Here is a 27,376-nt window from a genome sequence, read left to right on the forward strand (position 1 = left end):
CCGTTGACCGTATGGTATCCTTTCCTCCGTCCAGAATTACAGCGTTTCCACTGGATTGCCGTCTGGTTCTCTGTGCGGCTCGTTGCCGCCTAGTGTATCGGCATTCTCTGCTGGTTGGAAACAAACACATCTGCGTTCCTCCGTTGGCGAGCCTTCTTGCATCGGCTAATGCGGAGGAATCTTTGTTCTTTCGTGGGAGATGCCACGTCGGAGTACCTCCGTTGGCGAGCCTTCTTGCATCGGCTCATGCGGAGGACTCCTGGTTCCTTTGTTAAGTGCTTCCTACGTTTACGTTCCCCCGTTGGCGAGCCTTCTTGCATCGGCTCATGCGGAGGACCGTCTGTTCTATAAACGGTTCAGCTTTGCCCTCCGTTGGTGAATCTCGTTTCCGAGGTTCTCGTTTCCGACGAAATCTCGCCGTAGCAATCCTTGTCTTACCAGGCTTTGTAAGAGGATTCCTGTCGGTCAAGTCTGCGTTTTGCGACTTCTGGTGGGAATTATTACAGTATACATTACCACAAGTACCTGTGAGTTATCGTCAACGTATATTCTTCAGCTCAGGTACTGTGAATTCAATTGTTCTCATTAGGGTGATGTAACCCTTTATTATCCTTATTTCTATTCAACGAATGCTATAGTATCACGGGCCTGACTAGAAGCTACTGAGACTTTCCCTTCCATCCCAGGTACTATACACAAGTGTTCGAGACATACATGGTAAAGGGAAGTATAGGATATAGTGTAAGGGCTATTATCTTTGTGTGTTACAGGGGTACAGAGCTTCATTCGTATCCTTATCGGGATTTGATGATAAGAGGTGCCATACCAGTACAGTACCGTGACCTTAGTTTTCTTTACAGGTATATGCCATTATTGTTGGATTGTATTGGTTGCATATTATCTGGTTGATAGAACTCGGTACCAACGGTTTTGTTGTTTGTCTTTCAGATCTCCCTCCCCGCTGTCCCCTTCCCTTCCCGCGGTTCTGCCCTCGCTTGATCCTTCCTTAACCCATGGCTATTACAGCAATCTGGGTTTGGATAGATCAGGAGGTGGCCTTGTTTTAACATCACACTGACCCCGAGGACTGCGAGGATAACAAGAAGGCAGGGTGCATATTCCCATGGGTGTCATCAAAGATTTCCACAAAAGTGAAGATAATGGGCAGTGGTTTACAGCCTATGAGATAGCAATGTTGGCCCACCGGGTCCCTGAGAAAGTTTGGGGAGCGGGGTTGTGGGGCCGCTTTTAAACTAAAGGTAGGGATACTTTGTTAGACCTGCCCAGTGATAATAGGATGTCTTATGCCCACATGAAAGAAGCACTGATGACAAGGTATGGTTTAACTCCAGAACTCTATAGACAGAGGTTCAGGAATTGTAAGAAGTTGGAGGGAACCACTTGGGTAGAATATAGGTCTTTCGAATGCAGAGCTATGGATGGTCGGGTGAGGGGTAGCAATGTGGATAATTTTCAAGCGCTCTATGATTTGATTGCTAAGAGCACTTGTTTGCTAATTGTTTTCGAGAGCTACCCAAGCACCTTATTGATAGCAAGTTGACTAACCCTAGGAAGCTTGCTGAAGAGGTGGACCACAGGGTCATTACCAGGGTCCACAAGGGCCTTGTGGGACACTCCGCCAAAGGTGGGCAGGGTACCCAGCAGAAGAGTGGGGGGACAAGGGTAAACAGAGGGAGTTCCAGAAAGGGCCCCAAAGTAATTCCCAAGGGAACCAAGGTAAGGGTTCCCAGCCTCCACCTGAGAAGAAGTCAGGACCCCGACAGGTAAACCTGTTTATAGGGGCCTGTTATCTGCTTTCAGTATAAGCAGGTGGGACACCGTTGGTATGGTCCCCAGTGTCCCCAAAAGGATCAGAATGTGCCTGTAGGAAGGTGGATATCTGACTATGGTTACCCCCAACTTTTTGCCTGGTGTTTTGCTGGTTTTTCGACTTAGTTGACCTGGGGCCCTGCTAGTCCCTGCTCTCTCTGTAAAATGGATTCCATGTACCTTAGGTGCATACCCAATTGGATACTGAGTCGCCTTATCAGTCCCTGTACAGTGTACCTTAGTGCCCAGGGCATAGGTATACCCAGGGCCTACCAGGGGCTGCAGCATGTATTATGCCACCCCTGGCTGGCCATCCAAATCTGACACAACTGGCTGCACGACAGCTGGGGCAAGGTGGTGTAATCACCCTTTGCTTTAGATATAGTATTCCTATATCTAACCCTAAAATGGACACATATACTCCTATCAGTCACTCCTATGGCAGGCCTTATCAATCCTGAAGGCAGAGTGCTCGGAATTATGTGAGATGGTGCTCTGGCATGAGCTGAGCCCGTTTGCAGCTTGCGGAACCAAGTCCTAATAGCTGTTCCATGATAACGCGTACCATATACTCTTAAGTGCATCATAATCTCCGCGGTTATTTGCCAACTTTGGTATCGCTTTATCAAAACATGTCGAGTAAGGTGTCATACGAATTGGAATACTAACCCCTCGCCAATTCTGGCGACGGGGTTAGCATTCCACCCTTCTAGAGGGACACGACATGTATGTAACTGTGAACCCCGGTTAAAGTTAACTCGAGCCTCAGCATCACAAAATGGATGGTGCCACCGCAGACACAAGTCTGACCTCCTGCTGCTGGGAGTCCTTCCAGCGAGGGAGGCTTGGACAAAGGGTTTCCTGCCTTGGGAGGTGCTAGCACCACCCCAGACAGGATTTTGTGTATCCCAGGTAGGCAGGGCTGAGAGGAAGGTGACTGCAAGTGGCACCCCGGTGCTCACTGTGCATATGCCGGCTTAAACCAGTTCCAGGGGCACACCAGCCCCTGAGCTGGGGAAAGTCCGGACAAGGGAGAAGGGTGTAACCACCCCCCTCCTGGTCCCACCCATGGAGTAGCCACCCTGCACCCGCAGGCATCACCTAAGCATCGTGGTTTGCTGTAAGTCCATCCTCCGGATCAAGACTGCCCAGCTCGACGAGACCCAGATTCCCTGGCATCTCTGACCTCTACCTGCATCATCAGCCCAGCTGATATTCGTGGGTGTGACGAGACCTGAGGGACCGGCTTAGGAAAATAGGGGGCCCCTGCCTAATCGAATGAACCCTGGCAAGGAAACAGCATAAGGGGGTAAAATCAGAACAAAAGTGCACCGGGTTATGTGCCTGGTAGAAAAAGGGGAGGAAAACTAAATAACTAATGACTGAAAACACTTTAGTGATATTTTATTTCTTATGATATTTTATTTTTGTAACATCTTTTTTTCTTAGCAATTGTTTTTCTTAATTCATTATACGTGCAAATTGTTGTAAGTAAAAAAGACAAAACTAGACAAATTGATTGTCTAGGAAAAGGAATGCACCTCTGTATTTTTTAATAATCAATCAATTTGTCTAGTTTTACACCATTTGCACATGTTTTGTCTTTTTTACTTACAACAATTTGCACGTATAATGAATTAAGAAAAACAATTGCTAAGAAAAAAAGATGTTACAAAAATAAAATATCATAAGAAATAAAATATCACTAAAGTGTTTTCAGTCATTAGTTATTTAGTTTTCCTCCCCTTTTTCTACCAGGCACATAACCCGGTGCACTTTTGTTCTGATTTTACCCCCTGAGACCTGAGGGACCGGCCATCTTCAAAACTGCACGACGCTTAACCAGCACGACCGCCGAGGGATCCTCGAGGGAGTGCTTTGGGGTCTGAGAAGCCCTAACCCTGAGCAGCTCCAGCACCGAAGTCCATCCCCCCAGCATCCACGAGATCTGCGTGGGGCCCTTCTGCTCTTTGCTGCTCACCGCGTTGTCCTGTCACTTGCCCGTTGGCTAGTGGCCCTCCTGACGACGTACCACGACGATTTCACCGCTGGTCTGGTTGCTCCAGACTGGCCCTTGCTCCCTTCCAAAAGAGGAGCACCCCGGACCCTCCTGGTCCACTCCAGACGCCATCTTGACTCCAACGCATGGGCTTGCCTTTGCCAAGGCTTGTTACTCCAATCCTGGTTCCAGCATCGCCGACAGCAGACACCTTCGTGGGACAGCTCGCACCTCCAGCCTGGTCGCCGACAACGCCTCCTGGTCCGAGGGACAGCAGAGTCCAGCGTCGCCCACTCACCTGGTCGAGGTGACTTCATCCGGTGCCATCCTGGTGCCCACACAATCACTGGCTAGTGATTAAGAACTGAGTCCCCTCTGCTTTCAGTTCATCTCCATCATCGATCCAGGCTTGGATCACTTCGAACATCTTCACTGGTCGCCTGCCAGCAACTTCTTCTTTCAGGCTCCATAGACTACAACTAGGATTCCCGACGTCTTTTGAACCCTATGCAGCCGCAGCCCCTGGGCTAGGTAACCCGAGCATTTCGGTGCTCCAACGCAGGTTCACTATCCAAGTGTCCAGATCCTTTTTCGTTTTTAGTCTATCTAGTCGGATTCGTCCGATAACAGTAACTTTAGAATTACTAGCATCCATAGACTTTGTCCCGCATCCCGCGTGAGAGTGCACACTCTGCACCCGATCTCCCTAGGCCTCCTGCTCCTAACCTTAGAGTTTAGTAGTGTAGTCCTAGCGATCCTGAAGCCTCTGGATCTTGTTACTTACCTGCTAGTATTTCGCATTCCACTTTTAGTGTATATGGTTTTTCGTGCCCCTCGGGCATTTGTGTAAATTGTGCGACTTAAAGTATTTTCTTAAGAGTTTTGTTGTGTGCTTAGCTCCCTGACTCATAAAGAGTTCAGGGTAGACTTGTTATAAATAAATAACCTTTATTTTCATAACAACTTGTGTGGTGTCCTTTCACTTGGTGTTCAAGGGGTATATGTGATGGTATAATAGGTGGCTTAACACGCCCTCTGAAGTTTAGCCTAAAGACTGCTCTTGTCCATGCTACTAGGATAGCTGGTCTATAAGGTTGACTTACAACCAATCATCAATAAGGGTCGTTTGGTATGATACACAGTGATAACTAGAATAGTGAGCACTATATATCAGGCCAACTTCTCACAGTGCCACCCCGTGGACCACCCCGTCAAATGGCCAGTGTAGCCCTGGGTGGGGAGGAGATGGGTGCCTAGGTGGGTGGGGTCTGCAAAGATTTCCCTGGTCTCATTAGGAGACTTTGAGATGGTCCCTACAATTCAGCTTCCTGATAACACTAAAAAATACAGGCAGTGGGTGACCATCAATGGCCATAGAGTGGCGGCTCTGAGAGACACCGGAGCCAGTGTGACAGCTGTCAAGTGTCACTTGGTGTCTGAAGAGTAGGTGGTCCCCAATGCATTCTTCCCAGTTGTTGCTGCTGACAACACAGAGGGCCATTGCAAAGTGGCTCAAGTTCCCTTTCAGTGGGGGGGGTCCTCTGGTACTCTTCAGGTAGTTGTGAGGCCAGCCATGCCTGTTGGCAACGATTTGGAAAGCTCCCCTTGGGTTAAGGTGGAGAAGAAGGCTCATTTAGAGATGTTGGGTCTGCCTGAGTGGGCCCATGTGACCACTCGGTCTTTGACAGCTAAGGGTGTTCAAGAGACCCTGGAGCCTGAAAGTATGGCCCAGGGACCTTCCTTAAAGAGAAGAGCTAGGGGGCGCGGGAAACCAGCCCCCATTGTTCCCACCGTCCAGGAGGAGGCAGACCTTGAGGGGGATGCCCTGGAACCTACAGGGGAGCAGGTTTCTGAACTGGGGAACCTACCTGAGCAGACCCATTGGCAGCAAGAAGGGGGTCCTTCCAGGGAGGAATTTTGTGAAGAGCAGCAGAAGTGCCCTTCTCTTGTTGGTTTGAGGCAACAGGCCACAAACCAGGCAGCAGGTGATCAGTCTGGATCATATTGGATCAACTGGGAGAACGGTCTCCTGTATAGCGAGCCTAAGGTTGCTGAGACTGGGTCAGCCCGTGTGCTGGTGGTACCCAAGCGCTTCAGAGCCTTCCCACTGGGTTTGGCTCACGATGCTCCTTTAACTGGTCATCTGGGGCAGAACAAGACCTTTGAAAGGCTTGTCTCCCACTTTTATTGGCCCCAGATGCGGAAGAGTTCAGATACTCATTGTAGGACCGGTCAAACTTGCCAGGCACGTGGGAAAAGTGGGAGGAGGCACAAGGCCCCTCTCCAATCTTTCCCTGTAGTCAGTGCCCCCTTTGATTGGGTGCACAGCACCCGTGCTTCAGGCGCCCAACTTCTCAAAAGAATTCATTGTTTAGACAGACGCTTCAGAGCATGGTGTGGGGGCTGCTCTATCACAGATTAATGAAGAGGGCCTAGACCAACCTGTAATCTTCATCAGTAGGAGGTTACTTCCACGGGAACATAGGTGGAGTGCAATTGAGCGTGAGGCATTTGCTGCGGTCTGGGCACTGAAGAAGTTGACACCATACTTGTTTGGGACTCACTTCCTGGTTCAGACCGACCACAGGCCCCTCAGATGGCTGATGCAGATGAGGGGTGAGAACCCAAAGTTGTTGAGTTGGTCCATTACCCTACAGGGAATGGACTTTACAGTAGAACGCCACCCTGGTACAGAACACGCCAACACTGATGGTCTGTCCAGATTTTTAGTTAGTGAACTCCCAAGGAGAAGGGTAGTTCTCCCCACATTTCAGCTGGAGGGGACAGGTGTTAGACCTGGCATCATTGGCGTGAGTCTTCCTTCCATTTTGACGGATTGCCTCCTCTGTTTTGATATGTTTTTGCTGGTTATATACTTTGGGCACTGCGCCACTGCTATTCATTGCCACAGTGCAAGTGCTTCCTATGTTAAAGAGATGTACTAATTGGTGATTCCATGATTGGGTTATATGATTTACTGGTCAGCCCCTAGTACAGTGTATCATGTGTGCCCAGGGCTTGTAAATCTAAAGTGGCGGTGGGCTTGCAGCACTGGTTGTGCCACCCACAGAAGCAGCTTGTAAAGTGTCTCTCAGGCCTGCCATTGCAGGGCCTGTGTGCAGTCTAGTACTGCATGTCGACTTGGCAAGTGCACCCACTTGCCAGACCCTAAACCTTTCCTTTGCTTCATATTAGACACCTCTATGGTAGGCCTACGGACAGGGTGCATTGTAAGTATAAGGTAGGACATGCTCTAATGTGTGTAGCCTGTCCTAATAGTGAATTACAGCCATTTTCGTTTTTCACTATTGCAAGGCTACCTGTTCTCCATAGACTAGAATAGGCAGTTAGATTATTACACTCTTATAATGCTAACTGACTCAGGGAACATGGTAGAAATTCAGATTTAGTATGCCTGAACTCAGAATAATAACATACATCTTTTAGTAAAGTTAGTTTTAATATTTTGTGTTTGAAAATACCACTTTTAGAAAGTAGATATTTTCTTGCCTAACTGTCCAGGCCTGCCTCTGCTAGGTTGTGTATTCCTTGTCTGGGTTTGTGAGTGACTGGGCTGGGGGATTCCAGGAGACAGGCTGGGGCAGCCCAGTGGTGAATAGAGAGAACTGCATCTAGATGGGAGGGTGGAGTTGCACCTGGGATCTGAATAGGGCTGGGCCTTCCCTCTACAATGCTGGCTCCACCTCCTGTGGCTTGTATGATGTATCTGCCCTGCATTGTGAAAGGAGAGAAGGAATCTTGTCAACAAAGTGCTCCAGAGCTGTACCTTTCCTCCCCTGTGCTGGCTCCACCTCCTGTGGGGCGGCTGATGTCTCTGCCCTGCACAGTGAAAGGAAGAAGAGTCATGTAAACAAAGTGCTCAGGAACTGGTTTGGACTTTGGAAGCGTGTGTTCATCGAAGCTGCCTGCTGTTGCATCACCGGAGAAGCGTGAAGCCATCAGGAGAGTCACCCTTGCATCACCGGCGACAGGCCCTGCGACATGCAGGGCCTGCCGCGGCTTCAAAGTACTCAGTCGTCGCAAGGCTGCAAGGGCGTCTACGCATCATCGTCGCAGCGCCATCGCATCATCGCATCATCGCATCAAGGGTGGCATCTTCTCGCATCGCAACTGGAACGCAACGCATCAATGCGCCATTTTGCGCACCGCAACGGGACCGCAGACCGAGAATCTACGCATCGCTTCCACACCGGTAAGGATCACGACGCATCCCCTACTCTGTGCAAGCATTGAGGCACAACACATCATTTACCCCGGATCACGGAACCGACGCATCTTCCCTTTTGCGAACCTTTTGTTTACTTTGTGTTACGCATCCAGGAACTTTGTTGCATTGATCATCAACTTGAACTAAGTAACTTTTATCATCTTTGAAGCAATCTTAAGTGTAGTATTGTGGATTTTTGTTGTTTGTGGTCTTGTGTTAAGTCTATATAAAGAATAGTTATTTTTATAAAACCTGTGTTGTGTCCATCTGTAGTGTTTTCACTGTATTACTGTGTATATTCACAAATGCTTAACACACTGTGTGAGAAGTTGGCCTGATATGCAGTGCTCACTATTCTAGTGATCACTATGTATCAGTCCAGACAACCCTTATGGTGATTGGTTGTAAGTCAACCTTAGACCAGCTATCCTAGTAGCGTGGATACGAGCAGTCTTCGGGCTAAACTCTAGAGGGCGTGTTAAGCCAGCTTTTATACCATCACATATACCCCTTGAACACCAAGTGAAAGGACACCACACAAGTGTTATGAAAATAAACAGTGTATTTATTAGAATCACAACAGCCCTGTACTCTTTCTGAGGACAGGGTACTAAGCACACAACAAAACTCTTATAAAAATACTACAAGTTGCACAATTTACACAAATGCCCGAGCGGCACGACAAACCATATACTATGGAAGTGGAATGCGAAATTACTAGCAGGTAAGTACTGTACTAATAGGCTTTGGAATCGCTAGGACTACGTTACTGAACCTTCAGATTACTAGTAGGAGGCCTAGGGGACTCGGGTGCAGAGTGTGCACTCTCACGCGGGATGCGGGACAAAGTCTATGGTAGCTAGATTTCACAAAGTTAGTGTTCTCGGGCGAACCCGACTAGGTAGATCGAAAACGACAGTGGATCCTGACCCTTGGATAGTGAGGCTATGCTGGGGCACCGAAATGCCGAGTTTACCTAGCCCAGGGGCTGCAGCTGCATAGGTCTCAAAAGACGTCGGGAATCCTCGTAGACGAACCAGGAGCCTGAAGAAAGGAGTTGCTGGCAGGCGACCAGTGAAGATAGTTTGAGTTGATCCAAGCCTGGATCGAAGATGGATGACACCTGAAAGCAGAGGGGACCAAGTTCGTGACTGCTAGCCAGTAGTCAGGTGGCACCAGGAGGGCACCGGATGGTAGTCACCTCGACTAGGTGAGTGGGCGACGCTGTGCTCTGCAGATCTCAAGGACCAGGAGGCGTTGTCGGCGACCAAGATGGAGGTGCGAGCTGTCCCACGATGGTTGATGCTGTCGACGTCGCTGGACCCAGGATTGGGGCAACAAGTCTTGGCAAATTCAAGCCCACGCGGTGTACCTAAAATGGCGTCTGGAGTGGACCAGGAGGGACCGGGGTGCTCCTCTTTTGGAAGGGAGCAAAGGCCAGTCTGGAGCAACCAGACCAGCAGCAGTGATGTCGTCGGGCGTCGTTAAGAAGGCCACAAGCCAGCGGGCTAGTAGCCAAACAACGCGGTGAGCAGCAAAAAGCAGAAGGGCCCCACGCAGATCGTGGAGATGCTGGGAGGCTGGACTTCGGTGCTGGAGCTGCTCAGGGTCGGGGCTTCTCGGACCCCAAAGCACTCACCAGAGGATCCCTCCGCGGTCGTGCTGGATAGAAGTCGTGCAGTTCTGATGATGGCCGGTCCCTCGAGGTCTCGTCGCACCTACGGTTCTCAGCTTAGCTGTAGAGGTAGGTAGAGGTCAGAGGTGCCAGGGAAGCCGGGTCTCGTCGTGCTGGTCGGTCGGATTCCTGAGGAAGGACGTGCAGCAAACCGCAGAGTTCTTAGATGGTGCCTGCGGATGAAGGTGACTACTCCTTAGCCACAAGGGAGAAATCTTGAGAAGAAGTCGAGAGTTCCTTTCGTAGAAAGTAGTTTCTTGATTCAAAGATGATCTAATTTGGAAGGGTCCCCGCTCCTGCCTTTATCCTAAAGAAAGGGGTGGGTACGCGACTAGGTCCTGCCCTAGGGGTGGGACCAGGAAGGGGGGTGGTTACACCCCTCTCCCATGCCGGGCTTTCCCCAGGCCAGGGGCTGGTGTGCCCCTGGAACTGGTTCTAGCCGGCAGATGCGTAGTGAGCACCGGGGTGCCACTCAGCAGTCACCTTCCTGTAAAGCCCTGCCTACCCAGGATACACAAAACCCTGTCTGGGATGGTGCTAGCACGGCCCCTGACAGGAAACCCTTTGTCCAAGCTCTCCTCGCTGGAAGGACTCCCAGCAGCAGGAGGTCAGACTCGTGTCTGTGGTGGCAGCATCCATTTTGTGGAGCTGAGGCTTCGTTTAACTTTAACCGGGGTTCACAGTTACATACATGTCGTGTCCCTCTAGAAGGGTGGAATGCTAACCCCGTCGCCAGAATTGGCGAGGGGTTAGTATTCCAATTCGTATGACACCTTACTCGACATGTTTTGATAAAGCAATACCAAAGATAGCATTTAACCGCGAGGATTATAATGCACTTAAGAGTATATGGTATGCGTTATCATGGAACAGCTATTAGGACTTGGTTCCGCAAGCTGCAAACAGGCTCAGCTCATGCCAGAGCACCATTTCACACGATTCCAAGCACTCTGCCTTCAGGATTGTCAAGGCCTGCCATAGGAGTGACTGATAGGAATCTGTGTGTCCATTTTTTAGGGTTAGATATAGGTATACTATATCTAAAGCAAAGGGTGATTACACCACCTTGCCCCAGCTGTCGTGCAGCCAGTTGTGTCAGATTTAGATGGCCATCCAGGGGTGGCATAATACATGTTTCAGCCCCTGGTAGGCCCTGGGTACACCTATGCCCTGAGTTACAGGGTCTGATAAGGTGGCCCAGTGCCAATTGGATAATGCACCTAAGGTACACATGTCAATTTAGTGAGAGAACAGCTAGGCTGTGGGTCTGATTGGCAGGCCCACAGCCAGAGAAAGTCGTAAACCAGTGAAACAAAAGCAAAAAAATCTGGGTGATCATAGGATTGCAGACCCTACTCTCCTACACACTGCCTCTGAGATAAGCCTGTCTGCTTGTGCCAAGCTACCAAGGGGGTGAGCAGGGGTTATTTAAGAGTGTAATCCCCTCATCCTGATTTAGAAGTAAGGGTCCCTATTTGGACAAAGGTGAATACCATTGCCAACTAGAGACCCCCAGATCTAACAAAGTTTTCCTGTGTATCATGGACCAGGAAGATGTTTGTTCCTTAAAAGCTTTCCTTCCTTTGCTGATAATTAGCAGCATAAGTAGATAGACAGAGGTTCTTCCTCTGTGCTGGAGCTCGCCAAGACGAAGCATGATGAGCTTTGTTCCTCCTAGCTGTATGCCATCTGTATGTGTTTGCAGCCGTTTTGATCAGGGTAAGGTCCCCTCTTCACACATTTTTAGCAAGGTATCAAGACTCAAGCCATGTCTTTAGACACTGACAGCAGCAGAATGGTCAAACATATAGAGCATGAAGTGCTTTCACTAGAATGTAAAGTATGTCAGTTAGAATAATGCAATTTGGAAATGAGAGACAATTTAGAAACCTAAACGAAATGTACTGTGAGAAACATTTATAACATACTACCGAGATTAAAGAATCTCACTGGTTCATATAAAGCCAGGCAATACCTCTTATCCTACAAATGCAGAGACTTACTTGGAACTGCCTGAATTGTTATCAAGTACAGTTCTGCCAGTAGTATCCATACGCTGGATAACAAGATGGTCCAGAACCATCTTCTTCTTGGCACGTTCAATTATCTCCTCTTCAACAGTTCCTTTTGTAACTAAACGGTATATGTTTACCTACAAAATAGATAAATCAGGAAACCATTTTAAGACCTTTAGGTGGCTATTTAAACATTGCTTGCAATTGTAATACATAAAAGGCACTGAATTATACATGATAAAAATAAAGCCATCTACAAAGTAGCCATTGTTTAAAAGCCATAACAAAAATACAGAGTACAAATTAAAGAAGAAGGTGTAAGAAAGTGCCCTCTTTTTTAATGGTTGCCCCACTTTTTGCCAAACTGTTGCTGTACTTTGACTGAGTGTGCCCTGAGTTTCTGCCAACCAGGTACCCAGGGCCTATGTTCTTTCTCTAAACTGCATTGATACAAACCCCAATTGGCACTCTTTGGCCACAGTTAAGTCCCTTGCAGGTAGTACCAGAGGTACCAAGGGTACTGAAGCCAGGGAAAACCTCTAAGGGCTGCATCAGTTATTGTGCCACCCTTAGAGGCCCTGTACATGCACACAAACACACTGCCAATGCAGGCTGCATGTTGTTGCGCAGAACAAAGTGAAGAGTCGACATGGCACACAACCCACTGCCCTGGCTTAGGTAAGTCACCCCTCTGACTGGGTGCCCCATACCAGTGGTGAGAGTACAGGTTCATGAGCCCTGGACCACTACAGTGCCTAAGCCAATTCTTAGACATTGTTGCTCAAGTTACTTACCTTTGGTAACGATAGATCTGTAAGAAGGAAAATGCTACTTACCAATATGAATCTGTTCTTGGCATGTAGAGCTGCAGAATCCTACATTTAGCAATAGATAGCCACCTGGTGTTGGGCTCGGATGATTGCAGGTTGTTGTTGTCTTCTTGGAAGAAGTCTTTTGTAGTCACGAGATAGGGACTCCTCCCTTGGACAATACTGCGCATTGTCATCGACTCCATCCTCAGATTGTTTTTCGCCATGATGGGAAATGATGGAGTTAGTAGAAGTAAAGAGAAAAGGATGTCGATGCGTGTGCATTTAAGTAGGATGAGTACAGGAACGAATACAAGTCCCGGGGAGGCGGGAGGGCATGTAGGATTCTGCAGCTCTACATGCCAAGAACAGATGCATACTGGTAAGTAGCATTTTCCGTTCGAGGCATATGAGCTGCAGACCCTACATTTAGCAACGATTGTGCAGCAGGGTATCCCCTAGCGGTGGTCTCTTGTATCCGTTGCAGCATACTGAAAAAGTGTTTTAAGGACAGCTTGGCCTACTGCAGCTTGCTGCTTGGCTTGCACATCAACACAATAGTGTTTAGTGAAGGTGTGTATTGTAGACCATGTTGCTGCCTTGCATATATCCTCTAATGGTATGTTTCCTAAGAAAGCCATAGAGGCTCCTAGTTTGTGAGTGGAGTGTGCTCTAGGAGGAACTGTTAGTCTACGTTTAGCCTTGTGATAACATATTTGAATACACTTAACAATCCATCTAGCAATACCTCCTTTAGAGATAGGATTGCCTTTGTGTGGGGAGAGAAGGATACAAATATTTGTTTTGTTTTGCTGAATGATTTAGTCCTGTCTGTGTAATATAGTAGAGCTCTTCTAACATCTAGGGTGTGCAAAGCTCTTTCTGCATCAGAGTCTGGTTTTTGAAAAAACACTGGTAACTCTACTGATTGGTTTAGGTGAAAAGGAGTAATGACTTTTGGTAGGAATTTTGGATTGGGTCTAAGAACCACTTTGTTAGGATGTATTTGAAAAAATGGTTCTTCTGTTGTGAATGCTTGGATTTCACTAACTCTTCTGAGAGAGGTAATGGCAACAAGGAAAGCAGTTTTCCATGTTAGAAATTGTAGTTCACATTTATGTAACGGTTCAAAAGGGGGTCCCATGAGTCTTGTAAGGACTACATTAAGGTTCCATACTGGAGCAGGTAGTAACCTGGGTGAGATTATCCTTTTTACTCCCTCCATAAATGCTTTTATTGCAGGTACTCTAAATAGAGATAGATTTGTCTATTTTGTAAATATGCTGCAATAGCTGCTATATGCAGGTGTATGGAAGAGTAAGACAAATTGGACCTTTGTAAATGTAGAAGGTAGCAAATGATATTTTGGATGAAAACATCCAAAGGATCAATGTGATTGTTGTTACTGTATATTGCAAATCGTTTCCACTTAGCAGCATAGCATGCTCTGGTAGTGGGTCTTTTAGCTTCTTTAATTATATCCATACAGTCTGGTGGTAGGTTTAAGTAACCAAACTCTAGGACTTCAGGAGCCAGATCGCCAAATTCAGTTGGCTTGATTCTGGGTGTCTTATTTCTCCATGGTTCTGTGTTAACAGGGATGGCGTGAGCTGTAATTTCTGATGTGGAACCATGGAGAGATCTAGTAGCGTGGTGAACCACGGTTGACGTGCCCATGTAGGGGCCACTAGTATCAGTTTGAGGGGCTGTTATCTGAGCTTGCGTACTACTAGTGGGATGAGTGGGAGAGGCGGAAAAGTGTACGCAAATCTGCGTGACCAATTCATCCATATTGCATTCCCCTCCGACCGTGGGTGTGGAGACCTGGCAGCGAAGGTTGGGCATTTTGAGTTCTCGTGGGTGGCAAACAGGTCTATTTGTGGAGGCCCCCACATTTGAAAGAATGGTTGAAGTACTTGTGGGTGCAACTCCCATTCGTGAATATGTTGTGATTGACGATTTAACAGATCTGCTTTCTGGTTGTGGATCTCTGGAAGGTGTTTTACTGTCAGATGTATGTTTTGAGGAATGGCCCATCTCCAAATGTTCTGTGCAAGTTGGGACAGTTGCAGAGAGTGTGTCCCCCCCTGTTTTTGTATGTAGTACATGGCTGTCATATTGTCCGTTCGGACTAAGACAGCTTTGTTTTGGATTTGTACTTGAAAAGGTTTGAGTTCTAGGAAAATTGTTAGCAGCTCTAGGTGGTTGATGTGGAACTGTTTTTGTTGATTGTTCCACTGACCTTGTGTGGCATAATGTAGTAGATGGGCTCCCCATCCTGTGAAGGATGCGTCTGTCGTGAGCAATACTTGTGGAACAGGTTCTAGGAACGGCCGTCCCTTTGTCAAATTTTTGGTGTTCCACCATTGTAGAGAGCGATATGTACGGCTGTCCACCAACACCAGGTCTGTGAGCTGACCTTGAGCCTGATTCCACTGTTGTGCTAGTGTTTGAATTGTTTGCTTTGTGTGTTGTACGATCTTGCCTTTATGAGCCAGTCGTCTAGGTAGGGGAAGACATGTATTTTTTGTCTTCTGAGATGTGCTGCCAGTACTGCTAAGCACTGTGTAAACACTTGTGGTGCTGTTGTAACCCCGAATGGAAGGACTTTGAACTGATAGTGTTGTCCTTGTATGACAAACCTTAAATACATCCTGTGAGCAAGATGTATTGGAATGTGAAAATAGGCGTCCTTTAGGTCTAGTGCGGACAGAAAATCTCCCTGTTGTAGTAATGGGAGTACCTGTTGTAAAGTGATCATGTGAAAATGATCTGATTGAATGTAGTGATTGAGTGGCCTGAGGTCGAGAATTGGTTTTAAAGTCCCGTCTTTCTTTGGAATTAGGAAGTACAGGGAGTAGAATCCTGTTCCTTGTTCTTCTAATGGAACTACTTGAATAGCATCTTTATGTAAGAGTGCTATAACTTCCTGTTGAAGCAGAGTTATGTGTTCTGTAGACATTGGACGCTGCCTGGGTGGTATGTTTGGGGGTTTGCTGTGAGTTCTAGGCAGTAGCCATGTTGGATAATCTGTCTTACCCACCTGTCTGTTGTGATGGAGTTCCAGACAGGTAGGAACTGTGAAAGTCTGCCCCCACATGAGTGGAGTGCTGTAGGGGAGGCAGAGGGAAGTCATTGTTTAGGAGCGGTTGGTGTTACTACCTCTACCTCTTCCCTTGTTGTTATTGCCTCTGTATCCTCCTCTAAAAAATCCTCTATTAGAGGAGGTCTGCGTGTGTGTTTTAAAAGATGATGTTGTGTCTGCACCGGTCTGCTAAGAGCCTCCTCTATAAGAGGAGCGGCGAAAGGAACCTCTAGCTTGGGTGTATTGTACGCCCCCATAGACTTAGCGGTATCTGTGTCTTTCTTCATCTTTTCTAATGTATTATCTACCTCCGGCCGGAACAATTGGTTCTGATTAAAGGGCTGGTTTAGAATGGTAGTTTGTACCTCTGGTTTAAAACCTGAGATGCGTAACCACGCGTGACGCCTGAGAATAACACTAGTGTTTACTGCTCTGGATGCTGTGTCAGCTACATCTAGTGCACATTTAATTGAGGCATTTGAAATTAATTTGCCTTCTTGTAAAAGTTTCGCTGCTAGATCCTTGTGTTGATCTGGTAGGTGTTCCATTAACTTTTCTAGTTGATCGTAATGGGCCCTGTTGTAGCGTGAGAGTAAAGCCTGTGTATTTGCTATGCGCCATATGTTTGTTGCTTGTGCAGCAATTCGTTTCCCTGGCGCATCAATGATCTTGGACTCTTTGTCAGGCGAGGGTGTGTCCCCAGAAGTTTGAGAATTGGCCCTTTTGCGCGCATTAGACACTACCAAGGAGTCTAGTGGCAGACGACCCTTAATGTATACTGGATCATCTGGTGCTGGCCTATACTTTTTCTCGATTCTAGGATTTAACGCCCTACACCTTACTGGATCTGTAAAATACCCTGGAGCATGTTTTATGACTCCCTTAATCACTGGCAATATTGGAGTACACCTTTGTGACTGTTCGAAAGTGTCTAACAAAAAGTCCTCCTCAATGTCATCAGAGTGCATTGGAAGCCCATGGTAAAGTGCAGCTCTGTTTAACAAATGATTAAAACCAACACTGTCCTCTGTAGGGGAATGTTTTGTTGGGTAGTACTGACTGGCGCATTATTTGGTGAAAAATTATATGCATCCTCATCATCCTTAGGGTATTCTGTGTTAGCATCCTCATCTAAGGGGTATGTATGTGTTTCTGGAACATCATTCCCCCCCACCCGAATCATACTCCTCATCAGTGTGGTGTGATGATGCAGGAGAGTGAATAGGAGAAGTTATAGATTGTACATAGGGATTAATAGGAGAAGAAGAAGGTGAAGGAGAGGAAGGGTGCATTGGAGAAGTTGCACAGTCCTTTTTGGCAGGGACTACAGGTGTAAGTGGTGTGTCTGCTGGTCTCTTCTTATAAGGAATTGCTTCCACATGTCCAGTTTTTGGATTAAAATGGACTTTTTTCTGTCTAGGATCTGGTTTAAACAGTTCTTCCTCTTCTATAACCTTCTTCGGCGTCGATCTTTTCGGAGGTTGTTTAGTACTTTTTGCCTTATGAGGAGTACTTGAGTCTTTTGGCAATGTTTTCGGTGCCGAATGTTGTTTAGCCTTATCTGGGGTCTTCGGTACCGGTGTTAGAGGTTTCGGCGTGGAGATAGGTTTTGCTGGGCCTGTGGCGCAGGAAATTGGCTTCCCCTCTTTGTTTTTTGAACCGGAAGGTTTCCGAGTCGAAGCTTTCGGGTTTGGTACAGTTTTTGCCTTTGGCGCCGGTACGGGTGCCGAGGTGTCCTTGTCTTTGGGCGCCGAAGGGTTTTTTATGTTCGGTGCCGACGAATCCTTCGGTGCCGAAGGATGTTTTGGTGCCAATGGAGGAGGTGTGACTGGCCCATGGTGTTTTTTCGGTACCGATTCAGAAAAGGGGGTGGTGATGGACAGAGTATCTGAATTAAACAGAACACTCGTACCCAGTCAACAGATCAGGGCTTGATCCATCACCGTTTTTTAGCTCACTGCACCATCCCAGCTCAGAACCCGGCTACATGCAAATTAGTCTGTCCCTCGCCCAGTGCATCATGGGAACAGGGCAGACCAAACTACCAAGCCAATTCTTTTACTGGAAAGGAAACAAGCTTCCGGGGACCGGTTTCTGGCATTACAGCCGTCTTCGGCCCGGCTTGCTTGAATCCTCATGTCTGAGCATACCCTTCCACGCTTATGGTGGCTAATTTGCATGTAGCCAGGTTCTGAGCTGGGATGGTGCAGTGAGCTAAAAAACGGTGATGGATCAAGCCCTGATCTGTTGACTGGGTACGAGTGTTCTGTTTAATTCAGATACTCTGCCCATCACCACCCCCTTTTCTGAATCGTTTTGTCCACCATAAGCATGGAAGGGTATACTCAGATGTGAGTCCCTTGCTCACTGCACCATCAGGATTCAAGCAAGCCGGGCCGAAGACGGCTGTAATGCCAGAAACCGGTCCCCGGAAGCTTGTTTCCTTTCAAGTATAAGAATTGGCTTGGTAGTTTGGTCTGGTCAGGAGTCACCTATCTCGTGGCTACAAAAGACTTCTTCCAAGAAGACAACAACAACCTGCAATCATCCGAGCCCAACACCAGGTGGCGATCTATTGCTAAATCTAGGATCTGCAGCTCATATGCCTCGAACACAGTAGTTCGTAATAGATTCCTTACCTTAGAATATCCCCAGGCGTCAGACTGGATCCGGAATCTGTTGCGTAACTGAACCCTTGCGTGTCGGTAGGCGTCGTCTGCGGCTCCGCGTCCGTCGTCGGTGTCGTTGGCGCCGGGATGACGTCGCCGGAGTACTTAGACGCCGCCCTCGCACGCTGACGTCAGTTCTTATACACAGCTTTTCCACGCCAGAAACGCAGAGCCATGATAAAAACCAACACTGATGCCATGAAACTATGGCCCTGAAAGGGGATGACCTTAACCCTAGATAACGGTGCGCAGAACGGGTAGGATGGGTGGAGCGGTAAGGAATCCAATACTAACTACTGTTCCTTACAGATATATCGTTACCGAAGGTAAGTAACTTGTGCATCTGAAAGAAACAGGATAGTATTAGATTCCTTACCTTAGAATAGACACCCCAGCAATACCAATCCCGGTGGTGGGTCTGCAAACCAATGATCACACCAGAAAGTCCTCGAGAAAGGAATGGCCAAAGAAGCCATCTCTCAAGACTTGGCTGTCCAGGCAGTAGTGTCTTGCGAACGTGTGCAGCGAGGCCCACATAGCTGCCTGACAGATGTCCTACAAGGGGACTCCCCGACCCAGGGCAGTAGTAGCCGCCGTGGCCCGAGTGGAATGGGCCCTCCGTCCAACAGGAGGCTCCTTTTTAGCCAAAGAATACCACGCCTTGATGCACAAGAGGACCCAACGAGAAATGGTTCGTTTGTGCACCGCCCAACCTTTCTTAGCGCCCCTGTACCCATCAAAATGTTGGTCATCCACCCGGAACTGGCGTGTGCGATCCAGATAGTATGAGAGCGCACGTTTTGGGTCCAGACGGGGGAGCTTCTCTTCCTCTTTCGAGGGATGCGGAGGGGGAAAGAAGGTGGGCAAGGTGATGGACTGCCCGATGTGGAAGGTTGTGACTACCTTGGGCAGGAAAGAGGGTGGCGTCCGCAACACAACTTTGTCCGGATGGACGGAAAGGAGGTTTAGAGGAAAGAGCCTGGAGCTCGCTCACTCTCTTGGCATAGGTGATGGCAACCAGAAATGCAGTCTTGAGAGTAAGGAGACGTAGAGGACAGTTATGAAGTGGCTCGAAAGGAGCGCACATCAGATAAGTCAGAACAAGGTTCAAGTCCCACTGAGGCATCAGGAAAGAAACAGGAGGAAACATATGAGTGATGCCCTTCAAAAACCTATTTACAACTGGGACTTGAACAAAGGAGGCTGATCAGGGAGCCTTAAGAAGGCGGAAATGGCAGAGAGGTAGCCCCTTTAGAGTCCCAGAGCAGAGCTCTGCTGGGCAAGAGAATAAAGAAAGAGGAGAACCTCTGAACGAGGGGCAGAAAGGGGATCAACAGCCTTTGCTGTGCACCATGCCACAAATGTGTTCCACCTGCAGGTGTATACCGATTTTGTGGACGGACGCCTGGCTGCCAGAATCACATTACAGACTTCAGGAGGCAAGTCAAATGGCTTTAACTGCAGCCATTCAATCTCCACGCATATAAGTGGAGACTGGACAGGTTCGGGTGGAGGATTGTCCCCTGCTGCTGCCACAGAAGGTCCTCCTGAAGAGGCAGACGAATCGGGGGATCGACAGACATGCTGAGTAGCTCGGGATACCAGTATCTTCGTGCCTAGTCCGGAGCCACAAGGATGACTTGGGCCCGGTCGCGCCTGATCTTCAGCACTCTGAGCAGGAGTGGTATAGGCGGAAAGGCGTACAACAGACCGCAGCTCCACTCGTGACGAAAAGCGTCTCCGAGCGAGTGCCGCCTTGGAAATTCGAACGCGCTGAACTGATGACATTGTGCTTTCTCTTCAGTGGCGAATAGATGTAACCAAGACTCTCCCCACTGCTGAAAGAGGCCTTGCGCCACGTCCGAGTTCAGACTCCATTCGTGATCCTTCATGCACCGACGGCTGAGTTCGTCCGCCCTGGCGTTCAGGGAACATGCCAGGTGTTGAACCACGCCCTGATGTTCCAGCCCCTGCCAGAGGCACAGAGCCTCCTGGCATAGGGTTCACGACCCCACCCGCCCTGTTTGTTGCAGTCCCACATGGCGGTGTTGTCCGTGAACACCTGCACTACACTCCCCCCGACAGAGGGGAGGAATGCCTTCAGTGCAAGCCGGATCGAACGCAGCTCCAGAAGGTTGATGTGGAGCCGGGACTCCACCGGAGACTAGAGGCCTCTGATCTCCGCCTCTCCCATGTGGCCCCCCCAGCCCTGGAGGGACGCGTCCGTCACAACTACGTGCTCCGGTTGGAGTAGAGAGAGGGATCTGACGCTGACCAAATCGCGGTCCGTGGGCCACCACTGCAAATGTCTTGCAGTGCCCTCCGAGATCACTACATGGTTGGACAAATTGCCCTGATGCTGGGCCCACTAAAACTTCAGGTTCCACTGCAGAGCGGGCATCCGCCACCTGGCGTGATGCGCCAGAAGGATGCAGGAGGCCATCAGCCCCAGAAGCTACAGCGTCAACCTGACGAGACTCGGGATAACGGCTGAAAGATCGGAATCAGAGCCTGAATATCCCAAACCCGCTGCTTGGGGGGATAAACCCGAAACTTTGCCGAGTCTAGAACCGCTTCGATGAAAAGGAGCTTCTGAGAGGGACACAGGTGTGACTTCGGCACATTGATGGAGAACCCCAGCAGGTGCAGGTCGGCCGTAGTCTGGAGGTGGCTGACGACTGTCTGGGGCGAGCCCGCCTTCAACCAGTCGTCGAGGTAGGCGAAGACTGAAACCCCTAATCTACGCAGATGAGCTGCGACCACCGCCATCACTTTCGTGAACACCCGTGGGGCGCTGGTAAGGCCGAAGGGGAGCACGGTAAACTGAAAGAGCTCGTGGCCTACCATGAACCGCAGGTAACGCCGATGGGCCGGCAGGACGGGGATGTGAAAATAACCGTCCTGCAACTCCAACGCTACCATCCAGTCTCCCGCGTCCAGGGCAGCTAAGACCTGAGCCAGTGTCAGCATCTTGAACTTCACCTTCTGGAGGAAACCATTGACGTTCCACAGGTCCAAGATAGGGCATAGGCCCCCTTTGTCCTTCTTGGGAACCAGAAAGTAGTGGGAGTAACAACCACACCCTACTTCTGGCCCAGGAAAGCGCTCAATGGCCCCCTTGGCCAAGAGGGACGTAACTTCCTCTCGCAGAAGATTCAAGTGATCCCCCGACGCACGTTGGTACTGCGGTGGCATGGCTGGAGGGGTCACCTCGAAGGGGAGGGAGTAGCCCCTTCGCACGATTTGCAGCACCCACCTGTCCGATGTGACAGTGCGCCAGGAAGGTGGTGATGGCGAACCCTGCCCCCCACTGGTGTCACATGGGCCTGAAAGCTCGGACTAGGAGTGTTTTGAGGTGTGAACTGGCCTCGCCGTTGTCCCTGACCGCAGCCACGGCTGTTTCCACGTCCGCCACCGCGCTGGATGGTAGTCTGCGGCCCGTGGCTGGCAGGACCTGTGGGGGCGCCCCTTCCTTGGCCACAAAAGGGAAGAAAGGCAGCCATTTGCTGACGGTGGGCCGAGAGGCCCAAGGACTTGGCCGTAGCCCTGGAGTCCTTAAAGCGCTCAAGCGCATGGTCTGCCTTGTCGCCATAGAGGCGACAGCCATCAAACGGCATGTCCATAAGTGTGTTTTGGATATCAGCCGAAAAGTTGGCAGACCTCAACCAGGCGTCAACGAATCGCCACAGTCGTTGCCATCGCTCTGCCTAGTCAGTAGTGTCCAGCCCACACCTAGGAATAACGCGCCGCATCTCGACCCTCCACAAGGGCTTGTCCGAGTTTAGCCCGGACCTCCACCGGGCATTCTGGCAGCACGTCCGCGACCGTATCCCACAGAGAGTGGGTGTAGCGGCCCAAGAGGCATGCGGTGTTGACTGACCGCAATCCTAAACTTAGGGAGGAGAATACTTAATTCCCGTATTGCTCGTACCTCTTGGATTCCCGGTCGGGGGGAGACAATGGGAATGCGATCTGGGAATTAGAGGCCTGGATGACCAGGCTCTCGGGAGTGGGGTGGGTAGACAGAAAGCAAGGGTCGCCTGGAGCTGGGAGGTGGCGCCTGGCCACGTTCCTATCCACAGGCTGACCTGTGGCGGGCTGGACCAAGTGCCCAGAAGAACGTCTGATAAGGCCTCATTAAACGGCAGCAGAGGCTCGGCCGAGCTTGTCTGCGGTTTAAGAACCTCAGTGAGGATTTTAGTCCTCACGGCCGCAACGGGGAGCTCAAGGCCCAAGGCCTTGGTTGCCCTCATCAGCACCACGCTATAGGCAGCCCCGTCCTCCGTAGCCACGCTAGGAGGGGAGACAAAACCAGTGTCGGGCGAAGGGTCCAGACCACTGGCCTCCCCAAGCTCTCCTGTCCAGTCAGCAGAAGACTGACACTCACGTGCCTGAGGGTCCTCAGACCCCTCACAATCCCCCTCGTCACCATCGCCTGGTACTCAGGCTCAAAGGATGGGGCCGGGTAGTAGAAGTAAAAATCTCCAAGCGACGTCGAATATGGCGCAGGCAGGACCAGGGACGGCGCCGGCGGCAACACCCTGGGGGCCAGCGCTGGCGAGGTCGTGAGGTCGACCGGCGATGACCCGGATCCCCTGCGGCGCCGGGACCAAAGTCGCCGGCAGCGACGGAGCTGAAGCACCCGACGGCGCCGGAGCAGAAGCACATGGTCCGCATGGGGACCCAGTCGGGCCGCTTGACCCGAAGCCGCCACGGAACCCGACGGGGAAGCGAGCGACCTCATGGCCATGAGGAAGTCATCAATCTCCCCCTGCGGCGCGTTCTGCCCAGGGACCAGCGGGTATGTAGCAGGCCGCGCCACCTGCGTGGGCGGTGTCGCCCGAACCCCCGGCCGCATTGCGCGAGCGTCGGGGTAGTCAGAAGAGCGACGTCGCCTCTTCGACTTCTTGCGCCTCTTACCTGAGGACTTCGAACCCGAAGACCGATGACTACTCCCGGAACTGTGGGGACCCACGACCGGCCCCACGACCGGTCCCTCGACCTCCTTCCGGACCGGGACCTCGAGCGGCGTGGGGCGGACTGCCGAAGCTCGAGTCGCTTACGGGACCACTCCCGTCTAGCTTTAGACGTCAGGGCCTGGCAGTCGGAGCAGGACTTGTCGTCGTGGTCCGGGCCTGGACAGTGCAGGCACCGGCAATGGGGGTCGGTAACCGACATCATTCGGTTACAGTCGGGGCAGGGCTTGAACCCGGGCATCCCTACCGGCACCGTGGGAGTCGAGAGACTTCGAAAGTGGATCAAAAAGGATCGTAAAAAGTTAGTCAAAAATTGACTGGGGTACAACTTTTTCCGGATCTGCGATTGCTGGCGCGGAACAAAAAAGAACTGACGTCAGCGCGCTGAGGCGGCGCCGCGGACGACGCCTACCGACGCGCATGGGTACTGCTACGCAAAAATTTCCGGATCCAGTCTGACGCCTAGGGATATTCTAAGGTAAGGAATCTAATACTAACCTGTTTCTTTCAGATTCTAGGATCAAGCCCTGGAATTCCAAAAGTAATCTATAAAGTAGTCCACTGCATTTATGTAGAAAAACCCATTGAGCTCAATGTTAAATTGTGTTTAGAATTGTGTTGCCAATTGCAACCACTGTAGCTACTGTACTTACAAAGTCTATTGCCTTGCTGCAAAGCAATTACCTAAAGTTACTCATATTGAGAAAAGTATATTTTGATACCTGTTGGTTCTAAAATAAAACAAATATATCTTTTGATATAAAAACAAATGGCCTAGAGTTCAGATCTTGAGTGTGTGAAACCTTTTTCTGACTGAGTGTGTACAACAAGTGCTTTACACTGTCCTCTGATACTGCCTTACTGCTCTACCAAGCTACCACTATAGAGAGTAAGGTCAGATCTGACTTTGACCTTTGTTATACCTGTGGGGATTGAGGACTCTATACACACTGTACATTACTTTGGTCCAGTATATATAGAGCCACTTTCTGGCCGAGTCGGCCAAATGATATAAAGTTTTAAGAAGTGAATGTCACTGCTGATACCAGCCTTATTGAGTAGAGCACCTGGGAAGAGGAACATTGTAGGTCGCCAGGGTTCATCAATTCCAATATGGTTATCATGACCTTCAAGAACATGGAGCTCCAGGGTCAAATGGGATACCTGCACCGGTTTTTAAAATAGTGTCAGACTTCTGGCCAACAATCCTAACCCCTCTCTTTAACCACATCCCCTCGACAGCTAAGACACCAGACTCTTGGAGGGGCTCTATACCGGTCCCCATCTTTAAAAAAGGCGATAGTTTGTAGCCATCAAACTACAGGCTTATCTCCCTTCTCGATCTTGAAGCCAAGGCCTAAGCTCGTCTCCTTTTGAAGGATTTGGAGTCTAGGGCGCAAGAAAAGGCATTATTCCCTTCTATCAGTCAGGCTTTAGGTCACAGTCGTCGGCCCTGGATAACATCCTTGAGTTAGCTCATTTATGCTCCATTGTTTTGCTATTTCATCGACTACAGCACAACTTTCGATAAAGTTGGCTGCAGAAGGCAATGGTGGAAATTAGACAATTGGGGAATTCCATCTAAACTCTTAAACACAATTAGATCCTTATATGAAGATACCTGGGTGCGGGTCAAAACAAGCGCCTACACAGTGACCCCCAAAAGGGCTACGAACAACGGACTTAAACAGGGCTGTGTGTTGGTGCCCATCCTTTTCAATTTGTACACTGCGGACCCGGGGGCTGCTCTGAAAGGTGCCAATCTACTGGCGCCTAGGCTGGGAAATGTGAGACTAAGGGTACTATAATATGCTGATGGCACAGCAATCATGGATCACACTAAAGGGAGTCTACAGAGAGCCCTAATTGCAGTGGATCGCTTTAACAAGAATAACGTCCTGTCAGTCAACCAAGGGGAATATCAAGGTCATCATCTTTGTGAGATACCATCCTAAAAGAAAGCACAATGGTCACTGGGTGATCTGGAAATTGGCATAGTGGCTTCATACAACTAGCATGGGGTCTGTTTTTCAGAAGGGGCCAAGGCGAACATCCATTTGAAACATTTGACCGTCAAGGCCAACAATGTCATGCATTTGCTAATACAACTAAGCCAACATCTGATAAGTCCTTCGGCTGGACCAATACTGACTGTTCTAAAAACAAAACTGCTTCCAGCTATCAGTTATGGCCACTTGGCTTTTCTCTGGGTCGTTGGATGTCTCTTTAAATTCAGCCCAAGCCAAACCATACACATCAGTGGTCCCTACCAGAGGTCAGCTAGGAAATCAAGGCTGAGATGACTCACGAGGCCGTATCTGATGTGCCAGGGGGACCTTTTAAAGCTATACCTAAGAATCTTGAGAGCTCCAGCAGATTCCTTAAGATATCAACTGAGATCCACCTTTGAGGCGGCGGCCTCTGTCGGGCATGTCGGCCTTGGCAGTGTAATCAACATACTGAAGATAGAGGCAGCAGGCCTACGCCTATAGGGAAATTCCACTCAATGCCTGGAAAATAGCGATAAATAGACAAGTGTGTGAAACATCCTTTGCTCAAGATATTAAGGCCCTTCACTCTTAGGTAGGGTTTTAACCTAGAGCCATTGAATAAATCGTACACGTCGGGAAAAGCCCAACCCTACCTAAGCAAGGCCCTAACACTGTAAGCCCGAACTAAAATACTTTTTATTTGACTTAATATATTATGTATCACTGATTTTAATCCAGCATGGGGAAAATACAGAATGTAGGCCGTGCTCCTTCACGAAGGAATCCTGGCTGCACCTCCTATGATGTTGCCCTAACTTAATAATGAACGTCAGCGACTCCTTCACCCGATCTGTGTTGTCAACTGAGCAAATACCTGCAGTGAAGCCTCAGCCTTATATTTTTCCAAATCAAAGACTATGGGGCATATGTATCACGCCCTTTTCTCGTTCACAAACGGGCCGATTCTCAGAATCGGCCCGTTTGCGAATGGGAAAAGGCCTTTTGGGATGTATCATCCCAAAAGGGCATCGCAAATTAGAGAATCGCAAAATTTGTGGTTCTCTATTTTGCGATTGCATTTAAGGAATCGCAAATTGCGATTCCTTAAATGCAATATATGAAGCACAAAAAAAGTGCAATTTGGCCTTAAGAAATCGCAAATTACCACCAACATTAACTTGGTGGTAATTTGCGATTTCTTTGAAAAATTCACTTTTTTGCATTTTTCAAAGTGCCAGGTGGCGCACATACCGCCACATATGAACACATACATATTTCAGGGGTGCAACAGGGTATCCTTTTGACAACCTGACACCCTTGAAATTGCATTCTCAATTTGCGATTCTCTAATTGTGAATCGCAAATTGAGAATGTCTTCCCATTCATTCCTATGGGCCTCACAATTAAGGAATCGCAATTATTATTGCGATTCCTACATACACAGCATTTTGCGATTCCTAAATAGCAATACGCTAAAAATCGATATTGAGGAATCGCGAAAAGGCTTGTTCATACATATGCTCCCAGGACTTTAGCAAGATTGGGGAAATTCAAGCACTGGATAAGGGTTGCCTTAAAGGTCTTGCAAGAATGCAATTCTGTTCCTGTAACGTATACGCCAAATCCTGCTGAAGCAAGCGGACTGGCCCCCGACAGGCACTGAGGAGTGTGCCCCTTTTTACTAAAACCATCAAGTCCATGTATTTTTAAAATTTCTAATGAGGTGTTTTTAATCAAAAATTAATTTCAAATAACACTGGGGACTCCGCAACATGCCTAAGGGCATACAGCAGACTACAAAGCAAGGATATGGATGGGAGGGGAGGGTGTAGGGGGATGGAGGGTGGTATTGTTAAGTACAAATATAATTCTTTTAAAGGCGTTTGTTTTTACTGAAATTATTTGAATTAATCGATCAGTTAATAAAATTACATGTGTATAGGAATTCAGGAAAGATCCAATGCTGGAGAAAAATTGATATGAAAAAGTTCCCTCACTTTATTTGTGAGTCTTTGACTCAAGTATACAACAAGATCACTTTGCTATAGATTTTAAAAACAATAATGCTCAGTAAAAGATTTAACAAAAACTAAAATCCG

At 48.9% G+C, this 27,376-nt stretch overlaps 1 protein-coding gene across 1 annotated transcript in view; it reads right to left on the reverse strand.

Annotated features, from left to right (window-relative positions):
* The window catches only part of LOC147662684 (ATP-dependent chromatin remodeler CHD2-like), a gene marked incomplete at its 3' end in the record, with an annotated part of 564,171 nt that overhangs the window by 520,721 nt on the left and 16,074 nt on the right, over positions 1–27,376 (reverse strand). Inside the window, exon 3 of the mRNA XM_086950980.1 lies at positions 11,736–11,884. Within this exon, the coding sequence (XP_086807106.1) occupies positions 11,736–11,884 (149 nt within the window). The remainder of the gene's footprint in view (positions 1–11,735; positions 11,885–27,376) is intronic.

The sequence above is a fragment of the Lissotriton vulgaris genome, unplaced genomic scaffold (genome assembly GCF_964263255.1).
Source record: "Lissotriton vulgaris unplaced genomic scaffold, aLisVul1.2 SCAFFOLD_1424, whole genome shotgun sequence".
NCBI classification, from domain to species: Eukaryota; Metazoa; Chordata; class Amphibia; order Caudata; family Salamandridae; genus Lissotriton; species Lissotriton vulgaris.